Raw genomic sequence first — 20,594 nt, 5'->3', positions numbered from 1 at the left:
TGTGTGGACAGGATAAGGCAAAAATATCCTCCCGAGAGGTAAAGGTTTCAGTCCTTCCCGGATTTCGATATACAATCTTTAAACTCAAAATCTATAGCTGAAATCTCCAGGTGGCATGCGGTGAAGAAAATGAAGAGACATCAATGGCTGGATTGATTTCCTAAGAAATCTGCAAATTCTATTTGCTTCCACTAGACACGGACACTTTTTAAAAGAAAGGAAGCAGCGTGTTTATTTTATTGGGCATTATCACTACAAGCTTTGTTGCCTGAGTCCTGGTTAGCGTTTTGAATTACACTGATGTTTTAGGTTATGGTTTTTAATATACTGTATTTCTTTATACAGATATTTCTGCCTAATGCAAATAAGCTCTCTTATTGTTACCTGTTTAAAACAGAGTAGCTTAGGTCTAAATACTGGGGACACTCATGCAACCATAGTAAAAAGGTATTTTATGGTCTCCTGCACTCATAACACAAGGCACATATTTACAGAGCTAAATTATTTCTTTCTTATGAAAGCACCAATACCACATTCTTCAAAATTACTGGAATTTTATTTGCCTCAGGCTTATGACTTGCAACCAAAGACATTGTGCAAAGAAAGCAAAGATTAAGTACACTTTAGGGAAAAGGTGATAATCCACACTGGTAACATAAAAGGTCAGTTTGATGAAAGAAGCCATCCATTACACTATATAGATTGCAATATTCAATAGCATTTTTCAACCCAACTTTTTTTAAAATTTTGAGAGAGAGAGAGAGAGAGAAAAGCAAAGTTTACAGTAGACATAAATTTTATAGAATTTGAAAAGCATTTTTTTCTGGAGATAGAGCATAAGGTGGAAAAAATGCATATGGACAGGGTGGGGTGGAGGCTAACTACTGTACACTTATAAGCTTTTAAACAATGTTGCATATATGTACCACAGTGTAGAAAAAAAAAACCAGAACAAATAAAAACCGTGAAAACTGCCTGATGAAAAATAAAATAACCAGCAGCTTTTCATGGCTTCTCCTGGTTATCAATGTTACAAAAGACATTTTTTCGTCTTTTTGATGCCATTCAAAAGCATCTCATCAAAAGATAAAACCAGGCACAATCAAACCATTACCAAGCTAAACCCAAACCCATAGAAATATACTATCAACCCACATTTTTCCATCAAAAGCTTTTTTTTTTTTTTTTTTTAAATCTTTTGAGGCCCATTTGGTCACAATATGTTACAATTATTTTTTTCCTTTTTTTACACCATAATATCCTTATGTTTGTCTGGCACTATCCTAAAGCTAGTTTATAGAAGATGAGACTACAGAAACAACCCAATGTCTATCTGACAAAATGAATTCACTGGGAATAAAATGACGGGGGGGGGGGGGGGGGAGAGATTAAACCCTATGGATCACTCATCGTCACTTCCACTTGCTTCTGACTGGTCCTGCAAGTAAGACACAAAAAAAAGGTCAGAGATTCTTTGCCAGTGATTCTTTGGATTGTGATACAATAGGAAGAAGAAAAACAACAGTTAAATTGACAAATCAGGATTGCCTTAGGAAAGGCGCCACAGTGTGTATATTTCTGCTCCATGACATTTCATGCTCATTGCTGTGAGTCTCTTCAGAGAAGGGAAGAGCTGGAGAAAGCACAGTGTCAGGGAACATTAGTTCCTTTCTGTCTGCCCAGCAAACTCGTTAAAAACGTTTGGCAAATGTTGCCCTAGTGTCTTGGCATGAATGGAAACATCTATGGTAAATTCATAATACTTAGCATTTTGGGGATGGGGTGAAAGTGAGCAAATCTTGTGTGCCCCATTTTTGAATTTTAGAAGTGCAAAGGAAAGCCTGAACATCTGAAAAAAAAGCTCCAAAACAGCATGTGTTAAGACACTTCTGTGCTTTCATTATTTAGCACTAACTCCTATTTCCAAAGGCTGGTTAAAAGAAAAGTTGTAAAGGTCTCCTTTGCAAGATTCACAGCAAAGTTCTTTTCCCCACTTCAGAGGTTTTGTATAATAGTGTAAGTTCTTTGTGGATTTCTTTTAAGTCTTTTTAGAATTCAGAGGGCCCAATCTCTCTCAAGCAAACTTTGATGCACAAGTTTGCTTAATATTTCTATATCCAAAGAATCGAAAGTCGTGATAATGGGTAGAATTGGGGAGAAGGGCAATAGCTGCAACTATTTCCACTGTCTTAGTGATTAAAACTTACATTTTCATCTTGATCTTCATCACTGTCATCATCACTCACGACAGGCTTGGCTTTTACCCGGCTTTGTCGCTTCTTGCCTTTTCCTTTGTCCCGGCTTTTCTCATCCTTCTTATTCAATTTGATTTTCACTTTCACAGATTTTGCTGCAAAAATTGACATGAATGTAACCGCTGCTATTACAGTAGAATCTCAGAGTTGTTAACACTGGAGTTATGAACCTCATTTGGAATTGAAAGTACACAATCAGGTGAAGTTTAAAAAAAAAACAAACATTTGACAAAAGTACGGAATCTGTTTCTGTGCTTTTTCATCCAAATTAAGATCGTTAAAAGTACCATTTTCTTCTGCATAGTAAAGTTTCAAAGTTGTATTAAGTCAATGTTCAGTAGTAAACTTTTGAAAGAACAACCATAACGTTTTGTTCAGAGTTATGAACAACCCCATTCCCGAGGCATTGATAACTCTGAGGTTCTACTGTATTTTCTTCTCTCTTCCTTTTCTCATTCAAAATACAGAAATTAGCTGTCTAGGACCACAACACAGCTTCTTAACACAATCTTTCTGTTCATGAACATTCTCCTCCTGTAACAGCCTGAAAAGATCCCTTCCCCTCTATGTTCTTTATCATGCCTTTGGAATATCTGAAGTAGAGATATTTGCTTATACTTGTATTTTTCTGGATAGTTCAATGAAGAATGGCGTTTCCTTGAGCTGATAAGCTTCATCCTCACTATGCAATTAAAGTGAGTGGGGTGGCTGCAGGCTGTATTTGGTTCTGGGATCACTCTCTGAGAACTCCTGTGCAAGAGAATGCATTTTATTTTTAAAATAATTTTTCTTGTCTGTGGATAGAAAGGATCTGCTTTTAGTTAAAGCCAGGTAGTGCTGCTTTAAATTACACAAATACCAGATAGGGTAATTGGCCATCTTCAGGTAGGTGGCTTTCTGAATAGAGCACTAGGGTCTGATTCCAAAAGATCAGCTCATTTCCAAATGGCTGAATCATCTCCTTTTATGTACTGTAAAGTAACTGGTTGTTGCTAAAGGCAATATGTTCTAAGTAATAAGGGTCCTCTATGGTTAGCAGAGCTGTGATCAGAAGATGTGAGAAGAGGTTTGTATGCAAGCAGTAGTCACAGGGACATGCCGTTACAATGGTCTCCACCAGAAGCTGACAGTTCACTAATCATTTTCGAAGTCATCTAAAAAAGTATTTCTGCTGAGAGTTTCAACTCTGCTTGGGTCTTCAAACAGAAGTTCTGGCAAGGAGCATATGTTTACAACCAACATAAACAGAGAAAGAACAGCACACAAGAAATACTATAAGGTAGTTAGTCAGTGGCAAGCTGGTTCACTGTATGGGTAGTACTCTATGGGCAGGTAGGAAAAATGAACATTTCTATAATTTTTGTGGGTTTTGGGTTGGGTTTTTTTTTTGGCCTAGAGATGCTTGAAGTCTTTGGCACAGTTCTAAGAGATGTGGCCAGAACAGAGCAGCCAGCCAACGAAGTCAGGGTTGAGAGAACCAATACAGCAAATTTGGTAACAAACTGTTTGCATTAAAATGGCCAATGGAAGAATGAAAGCCTGTAACCAGTTTCCACATACAAACTGGAACAACTGAATACCAAGTGAAACCTGCTTCCCTCTCTCAGATTTGAACAGGGGACTTACATTCTGACTCTGACTCATCTTCCTCGTCATCTTCTTCATCGTCGTTGCTTTCATCCTCGCTCTCATCCTCTTTGGCAATCTTCTGTCGGGCACTCTTGAAGACTGACTGGAGAACAATAGAATCCTCATAAATCTGCAACATGAAAGAAAACCTATGTCAGAACTGAAAGCCAAGCTTCATCAAAAATTCACAGCATGGAACATTATTTTCTATGCAAACCCACAGAGAGGGTGGCCCTTTATTTTCATGACAAGTAACAAAGCTTGTTGCATGAATTTTACAAGAAATGCCAACGTTGAATTTTTCATGATCCAAATGAAGAAACCTGCCGACAGTGCATCACAAAATATAAGTCCCGCAATGTATTAACTTTTAAACATCCAATTAGAAGGAAAAAAGTCCATCCTAGTACACATCCATTTTTCTTTTGATTGTGTATTATCATTACTGCTCTAACTATAGTATATTTCCATCAGATCATAACTATTTTGGAAGCATTCAGAATGAGCCTTCAAAGACAAAGATATTTCCTAACTATGATCTGGATTATAGTCTAACAATATATTTAATAGTGACAAATGTACCATCCTGATAATAATTATCTTTAATGGTTAAGAAGTCCATTATTAATAGAAAGAATCTGTGCTAAGCAGTTTACTCCTTCCGATTGGATACAAAAAGGCTAAAATATCAATGCTTATTCATAAAACGCTCCTTTATTAAACATTTTTGAGACTGCTAAGCATCTTTGGTCCATCAGCGTTCATCTTAACCTTGTCTAAAGAGCATCGATGAAAAAGAGGAGTACATCTTACCTGTAATATATTTATCAGAGTAACAACAAAAATATCAGTCTAAATGGCTTGCAAAAGAAGCACTGAAACTTCATAATCATCTTTGCAAATGAACTCGTATATGCTGCTATATAGAATTTAGGAGTGATGTATATAACTGAATGTATATTTCTACTCTAGCTTGGATTATTCAGATAGCTCAAAGGTACTTTAGAATCACAAACAAATTTATCCCGACAACTTAATACCAATTACTATAAGATTATATATACAAACGTATTGTGGGGTATATTGGGTTTACTAATCATAATGATTGAGAGCCTTAGCACTATTACTAGTTCACTGTATTATTTAAAAAGTCCCTCTTTATTGGACATAGACAGTTTGTGAGCAAGACAAAGAGCAGACTTTGGCAGCTATCACAACCCCTACTGTTTATGAACTGCATCATTACACAAAAAATCACCAAAGCTACAGAATTCTCCTCTGATGCTTCAAATGGTTCTGATGCCAAGTGGTAAGGACAACCTGGATCATAATCTGTTACATGGAAAGATAAAATTAACCTTGCTTCAAAACAAATTACTACCTTTGGGCCAAATTCTAAATCCCCTAAAGTCAATGGCAAAACTCCCCGGGAGAGAGGAACCAGATTAACTGATTATAATGCCAGAGGGGACCAATGTGATCATCTAGTCTGCCCTCTTGTATAACACAGGCCACAGGACTTCCCTGAATTAATTTGTGTTGGAACTAGAATGTATCTTTAGCAAAAGATCCAATTTAAATATTTCCAGTGATGTAGCATCCACCACAACCCTTGGTAAGTTGTTCCAACAGTTGTCCTCGCTGTTCAAAATGTGCGACCTATTTCGAATTTGAATATGTCTAGCTTCAACATCCAGCCATTTGATTTAGTTTAGACCTGTCTCCTAGATTGAAGAGCCTTCTATTATCAAATTTCTATTCCCCACAAAGGTGGTTACAGGCTGACCAATCACCCTTTACCCATCTCTTGGCTGAGCTCCTTGGGTCTATCATTATAAGGTATGTTTTCCAATACTTTAATCATTTTTGTGGCCTTTCTCTGGACCCTTTATCCAATTTATCAACATCTTTCTTGAACTGTTGATACCAGAACTGGACACAGAACTGTTGACACCAGTGCTAATTACAGAAATTACATAACTTTTCTACCCCTTCTCATATTCCCGTTAATATATCCAAGGATCTCATTAGTCCTCTTAGCCACAGTGTTGCAGTGGGAGCTCATGTTCAGCTGATTTTGTCATGTTTTCTTCCACATCACTGATAAAAATATTAACTAGTATAGGGCCAAGAACTGATCCCTGCGGGACCCCCACTAGAAACATATCTGCTCAGTGGTGATTCCCCATTTACAATTACGTTTTGAGACCCGTCAGGTAGCTAGTTTTTAATCCATTTAAAGTGTGCCAGGTTAGACAGTACCAAGTCAAATGCCTAAGAGAAGTCTAAGGGCTTGTCTACACTGGCACTTTACAGCACTGCAACTTTCTCACTCAGGGGTGTGAAAAAACACCCCCCTGAGCACTGCAAGTTTCAGTGCTGTGAAGTGCCAGTGTAGACAGTGCACCAGTGCTGGGAGTGGTAGCTATTCCCCTCGTGGAGGTGGGTTGTTTTAGCTCACTGGGAGAGCTCTCTCCCAGCACTATGCCGTGACTACACAAGCCACGTTAAAGCGTTGCCGCGGCAGCACTTTAACGGTGCTAGTGAAGACGTGCCCTAAGTGTATTTCATCAATACTATTCATCTTATCAGCCAAACTTGGAATCTCTTCAAAAACATATCAGGTTAGTTTGACAGGATCTATTTTCCATAAACCCATATTGATTTGCATTTATTATATTATACTTCTTTAATTCTTTTATTAGTTGAATCCTGTATCAGCAGTTTCATTATTTTGCCCAAAATTGATATCAGGCTGACAGGCCTTTAATTATAAAGGTCACCCCTGTCTACCCTTTTAAAATACTGGCATAATAATTTTCTTTCAGTCCTCTAGAACTTCCCCAATTTTCCAAGATTTATTGAAAGTCAACATTAACAGTCCAGGGAGCTCCTTGGACAGCTCTTTTAAAACTGTTGTATGCCAATTATATGGACCTGGTGATTTAAAAAATATTTATCTTTAGTAGGTGCTGTTTAACATTCTCCTGAGTTATTGTTGAAATGGAGAGTATTTAATCATCATCATAACATGAATACATCCTACTTTTTGCCCAAATACAGAACAGAAATATTTATTGAGCACTTTTTCTCTTTTTCTGCATTATTTATTATGGACATTTCTACTATTTCCATCTATTTATGGACCAATACCATTGTTAGGATTTTGTTCATTCCCAATATACTTAAACTCCTCCTTATTGTTTTTAACTATGCTAGTCACTGAGTCTTCCTTGTGTCCTTTTTTCCATTTGTTGTTATATATATAAACAAAAATATATATATAAATGTACAGTTGCTTTAATTCTTCCTCTAAGCCAGGATTACTTTTTAACAGAGTAGCCTTCTTTCTTAGTTATGGTTTTTTGGGCCTCTAGTAAAATATTCCTGAACAGTTCCCAATTTTCACATTTTTCTGTTTAGATTCTTTCTCCCAGACAATTTGGCTCAAATCTGTTAGCTTTGTGAAACTGGCCTTTTATGTATATATATTTTACCGGTTTGGACTTTATTCTGTTTGCACAAAACAAATGTAAATAAGTCATGATCACTATCATCTAAGCACCACTAATGTTTAGATCAGAGATCAATTCCTCTTAATCTGTCAAGAATAAACCTAAAACAGAATTTCCCAGTATTGAATGCAACACTTCTGTGTAAGAAAATTGTCATAATTTTCAGAAATTCCAAGGACATTTTAGTGCTGACAACACAAGACATCGAGCATTAGACCCTCACATTGTAATCCCCCATAACAACGCAGCTTTTCCTGCTACACACTATAGATCAGTGTTGGGCAACCTGTGGCCCGTCAGGGTAATCCACTGGCAGGTCACGAGACAGTTTGTTCTCATTTGCACGGCCGCCTGCACCTCCAGTGGCCACGGTTCGCTGTTCCTGGCCAAAGGGAGCTGCAGGAAGTGGCGGCCAGCACATCCCTGCAGCCTGCGCCACTCCCCACAGCTCCCATTGGCCGGAAACAGTGAACCGTGGCCACTGGGAGCTGCTGGCGGCCGTGCAAATGTAAACAAACTGTCTGGCGGCCTGCGGGCCGCAGGTTGCCTACCACTGTTCTAGATAGACGTTTAAGGAGCCAGTGTGAATTGGTGGCCGCAGCAGACACCAACTTGTACCCCATATTGTGCTTTATCTATTAGGAAACTGATCCACAAGCATGCAAGATAATTGGCTTCTGAGTTGTCAGTGACTTGGAAACAGGTAATGCTATTTTGATAGAATGCCTTTTGGTCTCCTTTTCTGCCCATTTGATCCTTCCTAAATAGGAAGTAGTCCAGTGATTAACATTTCAGTCACGACACTCTTGCCACTAGTTTCAGCAATACTAAGTAGGTCGAATTTATGCTCACAAATGAGTAATTCCAACTCCTCTCGTATCTTACCCAGGACCTTACAGTCGGTGTACAGGCAATTAAACATTTTCTTCTCTTCATGTCTCTTGGTGCCTGGATTAATTTTCTTCTCAAGATCTTGAAATTGTTCTAAACGAGTGCTCATCTGTTACCCCCCTTAGTCCCCCCATCTCCCCCTTTGTTATTTGTTTAATGCCCTCCTGACTAGTCTAGCAAGCCTTATCCCCTAGAAGATTTGGCCCTTATTGTTTTATAAGTGAATTTCACATAGAATTAATGGAGTATTTCAGTCTTCTCATCTGTCACCCAAACTTTCTGTATTCTTTCTACTAGGATCACCATTTACCTTTATGTCTTGCATTCATTGGCAGAACACAGACCTATCCATACCCAGCCAAATCCTGCATACTACACCTGCCTGAGATGAGAGACCTATAGAATTGACAAAAGTGATCTATTCTCTGGACTTTAGCAATTCAGGGGGAATTCATTAATACAGTCTTTCAAAATGGATGTCCTTCATCAACCAGCAATACCAGTAAGGGAATATCTACACAGCACAAATGGACTGCAATGTACAGAGACCACAAAGCACATATCTCCAATGGCACTAAGTGGCCATAAACTGGTTTTCCTCAGCAGAAGATTCTGCACTGGAGGGGCGGGGGACATAGTGCCCAGCTGGCAATGAATCTGCTGTTGTACAATTCCTCTGCATCCTCGCTGCACTCTAGTGATCCCAAGGTGATAAAAGGATCCTTAGGGCCTCAGCCATTTAGCGTACATTAGAACAGGCCTGTGACTGTTCTAAACTATGCCAGGGCCAGCACAGAACTGTACCCAGAATCGGGGAGCTACAACCAGCTCCTTTGTGGCCCTTTTCCTCCAGTTGTGTCCAGTGCATACTATATGCAGAAGAGCATTTGGGCCTTTGCGTCTATCACAATTCAAACAGAATTTTAACAGAGATCTTATACACAGAGTTATCACTGAGCAACAACAGAAATTCACTGATAAAGCACTAAAGACAATGGAAATTAAATGAAAAATACATGTATGTTTAATTTTAACACAAATGCATATGTGATTTCAATCAGACCTGCGATCCCTCCAAGTTGAATGTCTGAGCATTGTGACACAGCAACATGACATCTTTTTCCAAGTCACCAAGGCTACGGTACTTATGATTACGAATTCTTTCCTATTGTTTTTTTTTTTTTAAAAGGGGAAGAAAAAGAGACAAGAAAAAGACAGGACAGTTGGTTAACACTGTGTTGTAATCTTGAATACAAATATGAATGCATTAATATTAGAAATCTCTACTAGAAATGTCATAACTATGTGGAATGACAGATATTGCCTGATTTTATTTATTTTTTTAGAAAGAAATGTCTAAAATAGGACACAGTTCTAAGCCGTGTAAGGACGTAAAGTTATGCAACTGCTGTGTGGAGCTGAAGGGACAAAACCAGCAGAGACTCTGCACTGCTGTGTGTAAGAAAAGAGATTAATACCAGGTATCTTCAGCTCACTAGGGAGATGGGAAATGGGGAGGGAATTTGTGGGAGTGCCAGGGGCATGGATACAGTATATGGATACAGCATGGATCCTCCGGGCCACAGAGGTTCAATGGATTGCATACACTATCTCCCCACATACCCAACAGTATCTGGATGTAGCCCGGCTACTCCAGAAGTTGATTCAGATTTAGAAGGATGATATTCTGGAAGGTTGCCAGTGTTCCAGAAGAGGAACAGAGATAGCTGAATAAGAAGGGATGCCGGCTGAGACTGTGAAGCTACAAGAAGCGGGATTACCAGAGAACCCTGAGAGGAGAAGCTGTGAAACCCTAGGACAAAGGGTGAGCTGAGGAACTGTTTTTGTCTGTAATATGCTTATGGTTGGACAAATAAACCTATATATAGGAGACCAGACATAGCTATGAGTGCTTGTTCATCTGAGGGGAAGCCCTGGTGTGTCATATATGGCGGAGAACAAAGGCACCTCAATTGGCCCCTGAAACAAGGGTGAGGTGGATCTTTGGTGCCCAAGGAAGAGGGGGGAAACTGAGGAAGGGTGCTGCAGAGCAACCATTGGCTACAGGGTTTTGGGCACTCAGGTTTTGGCCACTGCATTAGATGGTAATTCCGTGTTTAACATGTAGGCTTCAGAACATATGCAAATTTGTAATGTCCAAACAGATCACAATTTGGTGGCGATTAAATGGGCAGCCCCAATATTTCTACGTCCAGAATGAAAAGGTATGAAGAAATGCCCTCTCCCAATTAAGATGCCTACCTTTATTTTTTTAAAGTCCACTGGCTTCCTAATTAACTCATAATATTCTGGCAATTCTTTCCTAGATGGGAGTTGAATGAAGACTTCACTTAGTTGCCGTCCTGAACTGTTGAGAAAAACAAAGACATAATGCAGACAATTACTGTAGCATTGTAGTGAAAGAAAAATGTACACAATAGCGATCACCAACCATAAAAAATAAGGACGCTTACTTTTCTTTCAAAGGATCAAGGATCAGTTCTGTTCAGAATAATCACCAGTTCAATCATCATGGATTCGTAATCTGTTACTGTCCCATTTTTATGTTCTCAGCCATTGTCACTTTACAATTACAAGAGTCCCTGCCCACTGTGATGTTAGAGGTAACTCAACCAATCACCACTTTTACTCTACAGCTAATGAAACAAATTTAATTTGCTGTACGAGGGAAACTGCACAGATGGTAGATTATTACTTGGCTCTACTGTCTCACCCATGCAACATAAAATATCCTAAACACATGTAGCCCTTCGCCATAGCACACACCCATCATTCACCACCCACGCAAATCAACACTATCTCCAAGCATCTCCCACCCTCCCACTTACCCTCACTCCTATTTTCCAGGTTTCAGAGTAGCAGCCGTGTTAGTCTGTATTCGCAAAAAGAAAAGGAGTACTTGTGGCACCTTAGAGACTAACAAATTTATTAGAGCATAAGCTTTCGTGAGCTACAGCTCACTTCATCCGATGCATCTGATGAAGTGAGCTGTAGCTCACGAAAGCTTATGCTCTAATAAATTTGTTAGTCTCTAATGTGCCACAAGTACTCCTTTTCCTATTTTCCAGAAAGCCAGAAACTTGAGCAGCAAAGCTGCAAGTCATCACTACTATCTATTAGCGCTTCTGTAGTTATTTGATAGCGAGGTCAGGGTGGAGCAGCTAGTCTCCATAGGACAGTCTTCTGCTAAACCTAAAGCAATATCTCTCAAACAAGTCCACTGCAAGTTATTCTGTCATGGAGCTGGGGAAGTGACCCAGGGAGGAGGATAGTTGAGGGGAGGGGGAAGAGATAGCAGGGCCCTGTCCTCCTTTGATGCCCTGTAACCAATACAGATATATGAACATCTAGATATCTGTGGTTTTGGGGGGTCAGAGGATAGAATCTGTTGGCTAGGGACCTCATGTTCTAAGGGAATGATGAGGAGTAAACAGTTTCTCACCTCTGCTTACTTTTCCCACATGGTCCAAGATTTCTTAATCACAGTTTGCTTTCCTCACACCTAATGCTCTTGTGTTGTTCAACTGTGACACCCCTCCCCTTTTATATGCTGAATTTGATAGAAAGAAAAAAATAAGAGATATTCCAAGCACAAATTCTCATAACATGTAAAAGAAAAGAGCCCAAGACTCCACCAAGTCTATTAGGAACTTTACCAAGCAGACCTAATTTACCTGAGAAGCACTTAAGATACTACGACAGGCACTACAGAAAATCTTAATGGAAAGACAGATACTTCTATTCCAAAGGCTTGTTTTGACTTTGCGAGAAAAACACTGAACTGTATTTAGCAGTTGCATGCTAAAGGATACTAGTCTCACTGTGATACTCAGGATGGGAGGAAGAATTACATACATTTATAAGGGTTATGAACACAAATCCTCTACGTGTTGCAGCCACCTATGGATCCATCCAATGAAAGCTTACTTCTTTGATGAGGACAAAGGGGGTAAAAATGCACCTACCAACAAAAAAGCAACCAAACAAAAAAATACCTTTTAGGTTTATGTGTAAGGATTTTTTTTGGAGGCAAAGTTAGAGAGATTGTAATAAAAGCTTGATTGATGCCTTACTATGGGGTTATTACTACATTCTCATGAAATAATATGATGTAATACAATTAATTTACAATTATTTATATACATGTATAAGACCCTGGTAAGGATCCCTTAGACAGGCTTCCCTGATAAAAACCCATTTGGCTGTATGTGCATATTATAGGCAGCACTAGTAGCGCCAGCCACCTATAGTTCAGCCTAAATGGTTCAACTGTTTGAGACTGAGGATAGGAAAGGATATGTTGTTTTTGCCCATGTTAAAAAAAATTCTGGCAATCTTTTCTTTGAAGTGCTTTTCTTCAAAATTTGGAAGGGGGTGGCCTTTGTGTCAGAGGTACCTTTACTGTTCCCATAAATATCCAACCCAATTTGGCCAGGTTATAAACTTTTGGGGGAAAAATTATAGTTTGTACCTGCTCAGTAGACACTTGCTGGAGCTTACTAGTTAGAAATCTCGGAAGAGTCTGTCCCCACTGAGCATACTTGAGCCTCTCACAGTTCCTAATACTGACCGACAATACATGCACCATCCCCACAGAGTGATGGAACACGCTCCAGCCCAGTGGTATGGGGGTGCATAAGGACATTCCCTATAATGGCTGCTCTGGGCTGGGTGCTGGAACTGAAAGCAGGGAGCCTGTCCCTTCCGTGCTCTCAATGACCTTCCTGCAGGCACCTTGGCAGCACAGAGGAGGCAGCTGTCTGATTCAAATGCAGGACCAGAGGGGAAAGAAAGGAGTAGATTGGGACAAGGAGTCTACAGAGACAGGGAAGTGGATTGGTGGCAATTGTGGTGGAGGAATGGAAACTGCAACTGGAAGTTTGGAATGTAGGGAAACTGACATTAGCTGGGCAAGGAGATTGGAGCTGGCATGGAAGGCAGGCTGGTTCGGCAAGGAGGCTGGGCCTGAAACTAGATGACTGGGGGGATGACGCACTGACATTGGACAAGGAGATGGCCTGAGGGGAGAGACTGGAAATGGCTAGGGAAAGAGATTGGGACAAGGAGCCATGAAGAGGGAGAGGAAATGGGAGAGACAGATTTGATGAGGAGCACAGGGAGGGACACTGGGAGCCATTGTGGGGAAAGGGAAAGAGCGTGGACAAGGTGCTTGGAGGAGGAACTGATACTGGCTGGGGAAAGAGATTGAGACAGGTTGGACAAGACAGGGCAAAAGGGGTCGAAGCTTGAGGGAGAATGGTAAGAGTCTGTGCTCCCTAAAACACACTCCCCTAGAACGGAACCCAAGATTCCTGAGTCTCACCAGTCCTCTGCTGTGAGCAAGTATTTGTGAACTCCACAGGCAAAGTGACTCATTCCCTCTGGAGCTGGTCCATATAGAGAATGACAAACTACTAGTGCTATAAGTTACTCCATTAGCTCAAGTGGTACAGGTCTATGTGGAGGACCTAAAGGTTCCCACCCTGCTGATGACCCATGGAGGTATCATTATGATACCACATGATAGAATTTATATTTTTTCCAGTTTGTTTTTATACACCTAGGAGATTACACACAAAAAACCTAAGAAATTTTTACAAGTGGCCACAAAAAGTGTATTCCTCATTTTTTGGGTGCTTGACTTAAAATCCTGGTGTTTGATTAATAAAAGTGCTAAGCACTCAAAGCTGCAAATGAAATTAATAGGACCTGTGCTTTGAACATATAAAATGCTATATAATGCTAAATCATGACCGAGTGCAGGGATAGTCAATTTTTGTTAAGGTCCAAATTTCTTGGTCAAGGTATAGTCAAGGTCCAGATGCCAGAGAAAATAATAATAAAAAAATTGCAAAAATGATAAATAAATAGTATTTTAGGGTCCATTCAAAAGCATCTGGCAGCTAGATTTGGACTGCGGTCCACCTATTGACTACCCCGTCCTAATATCTCAAATTGAGCACCCCAAATTAGTAAATACTTTTGACCTTAATCAATCTGTGCCAAAGTTCCCCATCTGTAAAATGGGATAATGTCACTCTTCTCACAGAAGTGTTGTGAAAATCCATTATGGTTTGGAAAGTACTAAGATACTACAGTGATGAGCAGCACAGAAAAGCTCATGAAGAAATTAAGAATTCTGTCTTCAAAGCAGGGTTTGAATAGAGTGCAGTAAATAAGGCCTATGCCAGACATTAAACAAACAAAATACTGAATAGCTAGCTCATTAATTGAGCATAATCCATCCTGTGTGGAAGAAAAAAAATAGTATGTGATTACATAATCAAAGACTATTATAATGCATATGCATAAGGGGGCTCAACTAAAGTTGCACAGGCAGCCTTAATACTGGCACACGCCTGTGTGTGTGTAAAATATACATATACCGCACAATAAGCTAATTTTCAGAGGATGCAACAAGTTGCTTGCAAAATGGCACATACACCAGATAAAAAGCAAACAAAAACCTACAGTTATATGTACAAAATTACTTATTTTGTGTAAACATCTGTGCATTTTCACAAGCTAACAGATGTGTGCCATTTTACAGACATACTTGTTATATTCTTGTTTAAAAATCTAGCCTTTTCACTTAATTAGTTACACATATACAATACATATGAGAGAGAGGGAGAGAGAAAGCCAGATTCCTTGTTGCAAAATAATGATAAAAAGTTAGTAGCTTTAGCATCAGATGTTCACCACAGCCACACAATTACATCATATAGTGAAATACAGTCTTTTAAAGTGCTGAAAAAACCTAAACAGCTATTATTGCTAGCAAAGCATAACTGTTGTTCTGTAATTTAAAAAAGGTATGGCAAACCAAATTCACAACTCCTATCACTCCTCAAAACTGACATCCTGGATTAGCGCCTCAGAAGGAGCGCGTCTCACTGCTATGTTTGAAACTTTAGAAGCTTTGTCCTTCAATAGAAAAAAGTCTATCTGAGCAGAAGCAATGCAGTCCCGAGTTCAAAGCGAAACATCAAGCTGTTTTCATAGTGGATTGGCCGCAACTGTACTTCAGATTCTGACAGCAATTAAAAACAATTTATAGTGATATCCTTTAAATATAAAGCAAAAACTACTGAATAATCTGTGTTCTGTTCACATCTTAAACCACTCAAGCTTCTCTCTCGCTACTGTACATAAGATGTCCGTATAGCTTTTGTATGTCATGGCTACATAAGTGTGTGTATATATATATATATATATATATATATATATATATATATATATATATATATATATATATATAGACAGCCTTATATTCTCTAATTATGAAACTAAATAGTAATAAACTAAAATCCAGTATTTTGAAAAATAAACTGGGGCAGAATTTTAACTATGGCTTTGGTCATAGAGTCTATTTATCAGGCTAAAAATGCAACACAAACAATGAATTCCTTTGCAATTTGGCACAACTAATAACTGCAAATTATTTAAAGTCGTGAATAGGAAAAAGCATTAAAGATTGAAATATGCAGCAGATACAAATGACTTAGTCTACTTAGATCAATGAGAGCACTGAGTTTTACCATTTTTTTTTAACTGAACCTCCTCTCACAGAAGGATTCCATCTCCTGTTCCCTTTGTGCATATATATCCATACCATAAATGGACAGGGTTAGAATATATTACAAAACACTTCTTTTCTAGAGAAGTCTCAAATGGCTGTACTGTGGGTATGTTAGAAGAAAATTGTTAATTATGAACGACAGACTCCTGTTTTAATCCATATCCCCCCACTTTTATAATTAAAAATAATAACCACGACAGCATCCTCATAGAAAGCCTGTGTAGTAAATCACTCCTGGTTGCCTAGCAACTAGCAGGATACATGCTGAAGAGGAAGAGGGACCTGCATAAATTAACAGAATTGACTGTGACAGAAAGAGGAGTGATAGTTCACTACTACTGGAATAGGTCACCCATTTTTGTCCATGTGGGCATGCATGCAGATATAGATCATACATCATTAGAGCTGCGGTTCTCAAACTTCATTGAACCGCAGCCCTCTTCTGACAACAAACATTAGTACATGACCCCTTGGGAGGGGACCAAAGCCAGAGCCCGCCCAAGCCCAGCTGCCCCAAGGGGGGAGCCCAAAAATGAATGGATTTACCGCTGGGTGTGGGGGCCTGTAATCTGAGCCCTGCCGCCCAAGGCTAAAGCCCTCAGGCTTTGGCTCTGACCCTGGGCGGTGCGGCTTGGGCTTGGGCTTGAGTCCCGGACAATGGGGCTCAGGCTTTGGCTTCAGCCCTGGGCCCCACCAAGTCTCATGCCAGTCCTGGTGACCCCATTAAAATGGAGTCCCGACCCACAGTTTGAAATTAAACTTTGGCTTTAAAAAAAAGAAGTCTTTCTGCTCACTGGTTGTTTTATTTCCATTTACCTTAGGAGGAGACTAACCTCCCTTCATTTTTTAAATTGATTAGAGAGGTGTTTGTATGTGTATGTTTGCAAAGTTATCCTTAATGGATTTACGTCAAGGAAGGATTAGGTCCTATTTGTATGCATATATTGTGACAGTTTATTTCTCTTGGCAGTATGTTGCCTGTTCTTTTTGACAATCTCCCTTCATTGACATGAGAGATATTGACTTATCAAATTCCTCATCATTTCAGATATTTGAAGTTGAGGAAACCAGACAGGAAAACAAAAAAGTTGAAACTGCTCATATTTCTTTGGAGAATTTCACACATTGTGACAGAACAGGACAACAATGACATTCTGTTTACAGTTGGCAAAATAAGGAGTCCTGAATGCTTGCATCATACCCTGGAAGACCTCAACATGCAGCACAATGTGCTAATTACAGTTCCCTTTCAAGTGTAGCTCTGCTTATAGAGAAGCTATTCTTATAAAAATAATACTTCATGGTAAGAGCGCTCCTCTGTATTTTATAAACTCCATGCATTAGTCCAGAGAAATAGACAGACTATGCATTTTTGTGAAATATTTTTTAATTATTTCCTTGCAGACTCTGACTTTTTTCAATAAAGAGTGTGCTTTCATCTATTACTAAAGCAGGAAGTTAGATTTAAGAACATAAGAACATAATTTCTATTAATTTCCATTGTTGTCATTTGAATATTTGGACCACAATCTTGGTCAGAAGAGCAGACAAAGTGGTTTGTGTTGTGTATTTGAAAACTTCAGAATCCAGAATGGTTGATTCTGATAGGCTGTTCACATTACAAAACAGCTATAATTCACTCAAAAACAGGTAATATAAGGAAACTCCTGAAGCAACATGCATAAAGTCTTTCAATTTAAATACAAAAGTTTTTCTCCCTAAGCTGAATCCTGCTAAAACAGGTGTGCTAAAAGCACTAGCAAATATTTTAAATTTTTTAAAATAAAAAGCGGCAGTGCTAAAATGTTTACCAGGTACCAAACACAGGAAGAGTCCCCAGCACAAGCAGGAACCATGGGAAGTGTAGAGAGACCCTACCCTCCAACTTTTCATATCTGTCTTGGTAAATGTGGTTAAGAACCCTCTGCTGAGAGAAGGAAGCATTATGAAACTGCCAACTACAGCCCTGCACTCACTCCCACCTGAACTGCACCAGCTGATCATCAATCACAGGAGCCCACCACTTTATACAATGGATGTATACTGTGGCATGCTCTCGTAAAAGTCCATCCCTGTTTTCTATGTATTTTCTTCTCTAACATGAGGCTGCTAACACACAGTTTCTGTCACACAGTTTCTGTCTCAACCACTAAGTAAACAAAACACCCTGATACAATCTGACACAAAAGCAGAAGAAACAAAACTTCTGATGTCCTTAGCAAACCCCTCCAAAAGTTAATTTGTCTGTTACATGGGCTTGTAAAAGGGCCTGTTTTTCTTCAAGGACAGTCAATGTCAATAACAAGCTCATCATTAAAATATAAAATAGCCCAGGGGAGAGTTTCAGATTCTCATATTTTTTGTTTGTTAATACATAGAACTCTGGAACCTTTGCCATTGCCTTGCCAATGTAAGAAAAAAAGGGAGAAAAATTGCTCTGAAGCTGTAGCTACTTCTTGGTGACAACACATTTGTGAGATTTTATACACACTTTCTGTAATGGATCGCCACTTCAGGCACACATGTAAGTTACATAAGCTAGTAACAGATGAGACCAACTCTTAACCACTCAAGGCAGTTAGTGTGGCAGTGAGTTACAGCATTCATTTTTCAATTCTGAAGATCATGGTTTAACTTGTTTTAAGTAGCAGGTAAAAAGAAAAACGTAGAGATGTATTAATAAAATAATAGTTATAAATAGCAATGATAGGGATAGCCTACTTTCCATTCACCTACATCACATATTTCTACATAATTCAGCAAAAACTGGCATCTGCATTCAGGCAGGGTCATCGCTGGAACAGGAGAGTGTTCCAGTCTGGATAGTACCTGTCCTGGACCATGATGTCCTCGTTTTCAAAAGTTTTAACAGACATGATGGAAAAATTCTTCTCTCATTAATACCAGTGTAAATATGGAGTATCTCAACTATTACAGTTGTCCTACTACCAGTTAACTGGTACAACAAAGTAGAATCCCCCCTCCCCTCTAACACTAAAAACTAAACATTTTACACATATAATCCTTCACCAAAGGATAGATGAACTCAAGGATCAGCTTTTCACAGGTATGTAAGTCACAAGTGGCAAAGAGGATGAGGCCTAAGTGAAAAAAGTTTGCCTCAGGGCCCACTGCTTGAAAAATCCACTTGCCCATAGCAAGTAGAAAGCTTCCCTTGGTGAGTGTCATCCACTCTACAGAACACTTTCAATTAAAAAAAAAAATCTTCTAGCCCTTATGGTTGCAAGAAAACATTTCAAAAGTGAAAAGAGCAGAAACCAGTCCAGTGCTATCTTTCCACATCTGCAGACAGGCAGCACCAATGCCTGTGCTGCTGTTCAGAGTCCTGCCAAGCTTCAACAGAGTGAAAACTGGACACCAGCCAGTGTGACAACACATTTCCAATGGAAATTATATACCTACTATTATCACAAATAACCTCTATCGTTACTGCAACTGAAATAAACTAGTTTTATTCACTGTGTTTTTCAGTTTATGCACTTGACAGCACTTGTGCAAGATTCACTGCAGGTGGTCGGTTGCACATCCTGACTCAAGCACTAGCATGTTAGCGTCCCTCTCACATACACTCTTCCCCAAGCCCTGAAAGAGGATATTTACAAATAACAAAGCAGTAGCGTGGTAGCAGTGTCCAAGTTTGGGTTTGAGAAGGAGTCTTTTTCGCTGAGCCCCAGCATGGGATGGGGGGGAGGGAAGGGTGGTATCAGGAGTCCTTCCATGAAAAGAGCTGAAGAGTAGAGGGATCATAGTGGAGGTGCCAAAAGAACCTCTCTTCACCCTTCAGAAACCTGCAAGGGGCATGGGAGCCCCAGGAGCCTTGACGGCAAGCCAAAGGAGCCACCCTCTTCACACCTCAGGCCTCTGCTTGGGGTCAAGAAGCATGGAAGCCTGGCAAGGGGTTGATGTTACACTTACCTATATATTTGCAAAGGAGAGGGAAAAAACTCTCTCTAAATGGAAGTTTAGAATTTGCAGAATATGGTACAATGCAGCGAAAATTGCCAGCAGACCCCACAGTTGCAGGACAAACCGTTTATTTTATTACCTGTCCCAATATTTGTAGTGGGTTTCATTGTGCGCATTTCACTGAGAATCTCCTTCATGCAAACTGCCCCAGCAGTAGCTTGAGATCAGTGCTCTCTGAGTCTGCCTAGCCACTGCTCATGCTAGGCACAGTGGACCAAGATGATGTCATAGAAGGAGTAGGAATTTATTAACAGATATTTATCAGAGATTCCCATAAAGCGTGTTCAGAAGTGATTTCTAAATAACCTATAACTATTTTTAGTTGTTCCCTTCAATCTGTTCCCAATCATATAAAGGCACTAGTCTTCACTGACAACTATGTCCAAGCAGGGTTTCCAACTTGAACTGTAATTTGCCATAGTAGTGTTAAAAAAGGGGGATGGGGGTTGGGAACTTACCTTTCTTACTTCACAGTAGTTCAAAAACCAGCAGAAACAAATTTGCTCAAACTTAACTCCACTGACTTCAGTGCAGTTATACTAGCTGAAATTTGACTCTCACACATGTGCACACACAAGCACAGGACAACTCAAATATGACATTTCTGTAACAATGTCAATTTAAAGAAATAAAAATATTGTGTGTGTGTGGTGGGGGGCTGTGATGGGAGAGAAGAGATATACAAATTCTTAAAGCAAGAACACCACAAGAAAA

General features: G+C 39.5%; 1 protein-coding gene across 9 annotated transcripts in view; it reads right to left on the bottom strand.

The window, feature by feature from the left end:
- Positions 1 to 537: 537 nt before the first annotated feature.
- Positions 538 to 20,594, bottom strand: part of SMARCA2 (SWI/SNF related, matrix associated, actin dependent regulator of chromatin, subfamily a, member 2) — a 176,673-nt gene continuing 156,616 nt past the window's right edge. For all 9 annotated transcript variants that reach the window (XM_038401726.2, XM_038401720.2, XM_038401725.2 and 6 more), the window contains 5 exons: positions 10,553 to 10,658; positions 9,354 to 9,455; positions 3,882 to 4,014; positions 2,208 to 2,350; positions 538 to 1,438 (listed from right to left, as the gene is read on the bottom strand). In XM_038401726.2, the coding sequence (XP_038257654.1) occupies positions 1,403 to 1,438; positions 2,208 to 2,350; positions 3,882 to 4,014; positions 9,354 to 9,455; positions 10,553 to 10,658 (520 nt within the window). In that variant the 3' untranslated portion in view covers positions 538 to 1,402. The remainder of the gene's footprint in view (positions 1,439 to 2,207; positions 2,351 to 3,881; positions 4,015 to 9,353; positions 9,456 to 10,552; positions 10,659 to 20,594) is intronic.

This window comes from Dermochelys coriacea, chromosome 5, assembly GCF_009764565.3.
Source record: "Dermochelys coriacea isolate rDerCor1 chromosome 5, rDerCor1.pri.v4, whole genome shotgun sequence".
NCBI classification, from domain to species: domain Eukaryota; kingdom Metazoa; phylum Chordata; order Testudines; family Dermochelyidae; genus Dermochelys; species Dermochelys coriacea.
Note: the sequence above shows the minus strand (reverse complement) of the source record. Positions and strands in the feature narration are given on the sequence as shown.